The sequence below is a fragment of the Chaetura pelagica genome, unplaced genomic scaffold (assembly GCF_000747805.2).
Source record: "Chaetura pelagica isolate M959 unplaced genomic scaffold, ChaPel_1.0 scaffold159, whole genome shotgun sequence".
NCBI classification, from domain to species: Eukaryota; Metazoa; Chordata; class Aves; order Apodiformes; family Apodidae; genus Chaetura; species Chaetura pelagica.
The window spans coordinates 566306-572313 of record NW_009954555.1 but is presented as its reverse complement, the minus strand read 5'-3'; the positions used below and the strand labels follow the sequence as shown (position 1 = coordinate 572313).

Below are 6008 nucleotides of genomic sequence, written 5' to 3'. Positions count from 1 at the left end.
TTTCTTCAGGGTAGTTTCCCAATGCATTTTTATGCTGCTCTAAAAAGTGATCCATTAATATTCACATCTGAGTAAGACTCACAGCAGGACTGCAGCTGCCTCAGAAAGATGCTGAGTGACTGAGGATGAAATGCTAGGTTTGGACAGCTGCTTCAGGTGATCTTTATTCCAACATTCTGTGGATTAGACTTTTTTTTATACCAATACACATGCTCATAAAAAGTCAGACTGTCAACTACACTATGCAGATTTGCTTTCTTGCACGTTTTTTTGGATCCTCACACATACCAAGATCCAGCATTTCATCAAGGATATGTATCTGCAGGCAATGTGACAGCTGCTTCCTGGCTGTCTGAGCCTGCAACATTTTATTTGGGTCATGCATAGTATCTTTCCTTCCCCTTGAAGCAGGTAAAATGTCTGCTCATTTCTGACAGTGCACCACTAAAGTAAACCCATTTTAGGAGGATAACTGTAAATGAGGACAAGCTTGCTACTGCACATTTATAATCACCTATAGGCAGTGCTGCTTGAGCTGAACAGGGACCTAAATTCAGCCCTTCTACTTGGCACCACTGTAACTTGACTGATTTTCATGGGGGTTGGGGCAGTTTGAGAAGGGAGTGCAGATTCCTGAGATCCCACCCACGGAAACATCCTGACTTCCCATGTCCACAAAGCTAGAGATGGGATTTCCTCCCCATTACTACCTGTGTGAGGATGAAACTGCAATAATAACGCAGCCTTCAGGCCACTTTCTCTTCATGGTGAAATTTGCTTTTAAATTTTTGAAGGGGATCATTATGGTGGTCCCTAGTCCTGGCAATATTCCAATGGGAATATTTTGCTTTGATGATTACATCAAATAAGAAAAATCCTACTAAGAACTAAATCCAAGTTATGTCTCAGCAATGAAAATGATGCAAAATCAATATTAATTACAGGTAACTGCTGTTGCTTACCATCAGCAGCTATATAGATAGATATTACTAACAAATAAATATTACTAACAGGGGGAGTTCAATAGTTATGAAATCTACATTACTTAATGGGGTAAACGCCATTAAAGTTTCTTGTCCAGAAAAAAACCATACTTTACAAAATCACTTTGCTGTGGAGTATCCAGAATGGCAGCTTCATAAATGAAGCTTTACTAAGCCTTGCTCTTCAGCTTGCACTGGATTATGTGGGTGTCAGCTTGGTCTGTTCCTTGCTGCTCTGAGGGGTGCTAAGTTCCCAATAAAATCAGGGCTTTATGTCGGGTTGAATAAAAGGCTAGAAACTATAAACAAATCTAGATCTTCATTTTGAGGCACCACAGTAGGATAAGCCTTCAAGTAAGAGCAGAACCCAGTCAAAATAGTTGAGTTTGAGACGTAACCTCTACAAAATCAATCAGCCTCACAGGATGATGAAATAAAACCATAGATTTGTTACCAAAGGGCAGACATCTGCTTAAGCACTCACTGGTGTCTCACTGAAAAGTTTGGTAGGACAAATCATTTTGCAAAGTGGTTGCAAGGTTTGAGTCTCTAATAAGACTTGCAGACAAAAAAAGTATGACCCAGTTTCGTGTTCCATGACTGAGCAATTTGCACAGCTCTAAATATAAAACTGTTGGTAACATATCCCTATTTGTTGCAAAGGGAATTTGCTTCATAAACTGCACTAGGCAACAAGTTGTAGATTGCCAAACCATACTGAAACACTCCACTTACAAATGATGAGAGAATCAGTTTTTCTCCTTTGTTTCTTACTCACATACAAATAAACATGAAAGCCCATGTTGAAATTATAAATATATTTGTGTTATTTATAACCATGGCACTGCACAGTGAAAATCATGTCATTTCAGTTGTCTTGAAAGAATCAGAATAGAATAAGACAGTATTGATACAGAATATCCTCTCACTGTCCTACTTAATCCTGTTTCAATGTGTTTTCAGAAATAAGAATCTTAACAGTGGTAGCATTAAGTCACATTGAATAAGCTGTAGAGCCAACAGAAATAAACACTCTTGTCCTGGTTTTGACCTCAGCATGGTGTGAACTTTGCTAGTCAATGGAGTAACTCCACTGCTGCCAGTGAAGTCACACTAACATGAGATCACAGTAGACCTACTGCAACATATCTGCTTCAGCTGAACATCTAGAATCATTACACATAGCCCAAGTATAGTGCCCCCCCATTACTTATCTCAAAGCACTTGTAAAAGATAAATAGTTATGATGATCTTCATTTTATATGTAGTGAAACTGAGGCACAGACAGATAGTGCTTTGCTGAAGGTCCTCTAGCTGACCAGTGTTAGATGGGGACAACAGCAGCAGTCCTGAACCCTGGTCTTGCACCCTTATCCACTGGACTGTGTTACCCCCAAACAAACAGTGTAACTCACTGTTGTCTGCCTGAACAATTAGCACAACAGATACAAGAGATTTGGAACTAACTGTCCATAAAAGACCATTCATATTAACTGAGCAAGGCAATATTTTAGCCAGAGTGTTGGTGGTTTTTTTTAAATAATAGCATTTACAGTAGTTAAATAGATGCTACTTATTATCAGATCTAATTCTTTGATAATAGCATACAGTCAGATTATCACTGTTATTCCTTACTTTAAGCCCTCACAGCTACTCCAGATAATACTTTAAATACAGAGCTTTAAAAAAATATTTTCATTACAAATATTTTAAAAATATACTTATCCTAAAAAGCTGTCCAGAACTACTCAAAAAATCTCTTATAATTAATGTCTTTTTTAATTTTAACAAAAATATCTACCCTTATATAGAAGAGCTCAAGTTTTGACAAACCTATAATACAGTCAAAAACACCTTGGGTCAGATTCCACTCTTGTTTATACAGTTGTCAATTTGGATCATGGTTTTCATTTCAGTTGTGTTACTCTAGTATAATCAGGAGCAGAATATAGCCCTTTGTGTTTCAAAATAACGAAATGGACTGGATGCTGCAACTGTTACTTGTGCCTAGCATTACACGGCAGGGAAATCCTTTACTTCATTGCAGCTAAAAATGCAAAGGAAAGTTATATTTAGTATTTGTGCCACGACCAAGGAGGTGCCAGGCAGCTGCAGTGGATGACTCAGATCTAGAATCATATTCACTTATATGAAAAAAAATTATTTTGGCTCAATGATGCCTGCAACTGCTGCCATTAACTGGAGAATGAACGTTTCTGGAGAACATTTGTGGAGTGAAAATGCCAGCCCTCCTATAACGCTTTCTACAATTCTAGGAATAATTTAAATTGCCTTTTGTTACTTAGAAAATTGTGTGAGATGAATTGAATCTCTCACTACTTAGATCTAGGCAGGATGCTACTCTCAATTGCTTCCTTATTTTCCAGCTGAAATTCCTCCAATTGAGCCAGTCTTTTTCAAAGTGCATTTAGAACAAGCTACTAAGCACTTACAGACTCTGCATCTCATCAGAAGGACAATCTGGAAGCTGTAATTTAATTTTTTAAAACATTGGAACTTTCCCCCTTTTCCCTCCAATCTTCCAATTCAAATGCAGTGTTTAAGGACCACAGAAATGAACCCAGTCTCATTGCATCAGGTCACAGATGTACCAACAGCCTCAGATGCAAACTGCAACTCCTGCCTGTGCCCACCATGAGGTCAGAATGGCTCCTTACGCATTGTGATTTGATTCATGTTGAGAACGTTTTCTTCCTAGACTTTGGCTGATGATCTAGTAAATTACAAACCAAAGAAACTTAAGCAGAGAGACTAAGTTCAGTCCTCACTGTCGTCTTCGTCATCGTCATCCTTACTGGGAGCACACCTCTGGAAGCAGTGCACTAGAGTTGCTAAGAAGAAGCTTGACAGAATAGCAGCAATGGAGACTGCAACTCCAGAGAAGATGATGATAAAAAGGTCCGTCAATGACAAACTAAATTTGCATTCACTAAAGCTGACCTCAGATAATTCATTCAGAAAGATTCTTCTGTTTTCTACAGGCAGGGAACACTGGATTTCATGGAGACCTGCAAAGGAGAGGAAAGGGAAACAAATCAGCAGAATAACGATGTTGCTCCAGTCAAAGGTTGAATGGCTGAAGAACAGTTTTGGGGTTCATTCTAGGTTTATGTATTTGTACAAAATTCAGGGAAAAATGGAAGAAAATCTGTCACTGCCCGAAAACCATTACATAACCCCCTGAGTGGCTCCTGGAAATAAAGCTCTTTCATCCTCAGTCTGGAGGTCAGGTATGAGCTGAGACCATGATTTTGGGGATTTTAGAAAGGGCATGTTGAACACTGGATGCATCTAAATCTAGAGACCGGGAAGCACTTCCCAGCTACTTCATCTGAACACAAATCCTGACTTCAAAACAGGGTAACAGGGATACTGAAGTGCCTTCCACACCACTTTTTTCCCTTGTAGCTCCAAAACTGCAGTACTCTATTTCTTCTGGTCAAAACAACAGCTTAGGGTTAATGGATGCTTGTTTGTCTATGACCTGCTTTCACCTTTTCTCTGACACAAGGACATGCAGACTGGCAGATATTATTCCTCTGTGCATTACTGAGGGATGCCTAAAGCTGTGCTCTTCATAGTAACAGCAAAAAAAATCCAAAATTAAAAACTAGTAAGAATATAGTTGGATATGGACAGTAAAAGCATATGGTTCACTGCATATACCCAACTCCACAGCAAGACAAAATCAGGATATATGAACAGGGGCAGAATAGAACTAACAATGAAATGAATGAAGTCTGTATGGCTGTTGGCAAGATAGCTTTTATCTTGCTAGCAAGGATGTGAATGCAAAGCAAAAATGCAAGAATTGTGTATTAATGACAGAACTGCAGCTGGTCCACTTGATACACAAACTCTGTCTGCTAACGACCACAGAAGAGACTCCCAGTTTCTGACCCTGCAGTGCTGTGCGTGCACAGAGCATTTCCATCCTACAGCTCTACCATGTAACCATTGTCACTTTAAATAAGGAGTGCCTGACAATAAGATTTCCTCTGCTTTTGTGAATCCCATTTTTCTTGTGGCTGAATAGCTATGACACGTGATGTTTTACTATTGAACCCAGGCTCCTAGGGTTAGTGCCGGAAGCCTGGCTGGTTGTCTGGATCCAGCCCATCTGTTAGATTAATTTGAGAGGGAATTTTAGCTAAGTCTGCTATGGATCCAGTTATCATCCTGACTTACTTGGCTTTGTCATGATGATTGTACTACATTTTTATCCCTAAAATCCATCCTGTACCTATCATGTTTGCCTAAAGTTCCATTGTCTTCCTTCTTTCTCAAGCTCCTCTCACTGAGAATGTCATAAAAGCTGCCAGCAGAACAGAACAATGGTCAGCAGGCACAAGGCTGAATGGTTTCCTCCAGGCAAGCTGCCACCTGAATACAGGCTAGATTTTTTCCTCTCATCCTGGAGTGCACTGGTGATGTATACCAGATGGTGAGGCAACTTGCTTTGCAGATCTTTGAAGCCTGCTGTCTATGGAACTGGCCTGGAAGGTAAAGGAATCACAAAGTTTCAAACACCCTCTGAGACTTTTGGAACTCTGGAACCCACAGTATTTTTATATATCATGTCTTGCATACAGGCTGACACAGTGGAGCACTTGAGGGTGCCTGGGACAGCAGGAGGCTTGAGGAAGTGGATGCTATTGCACTCTATGGCTTGAGATAGAACTCTTCGTTCAAAACTTTCTACTGAAAGAAGTGAGAATTTTTCACCCAGTTTGTGCTTTCTTTTCATTAAGACTTGGGAATAGCAAGTCCAAAGGTTAAAGGGAGTGACAAGCAGAAGGGGATACAAATGGATATCTTTCTACTGAAAGAAGTGAGAATTTTTCACCCAGTTTGTGCTTTCTTTTCATTAAGACTTGGGAATAGCAAGTCCAAAGGTTAAAGGGAGTGACAAGCAGAAGGGGATACAAATGGATATCTTTCTACTGAAAGAAGTGAGAATTTTTCACCCAGTTTGTGCTTTCTTTTCATTAAGACTTGCTATTC

General features: G+C 39.6%; 1 protein-coding gene across 1 annotated transcript in view; it reads right to left on the bottom strand.

Moving 5' to 3' along the window:
* Window positions 1–3761: 3761 nt before the first annotated feature.
* The window catches only part of LRRC38 (leucine rich repeat containing 38), a 13797-nt gene continuing 11550 nt past the window's right edge, over window positions 3762–6008 (bottom strand). Inside the window, exon 2 of the mRNA XM_010005117.1 lies at window positions 3762–4012. Within this exon, the coding sequence (XP_010003419.1) occupies window positions 3762–4012 (251 nt within the window). The remainder of the gene's footprint in view (window positions 4013–6008) is intronic.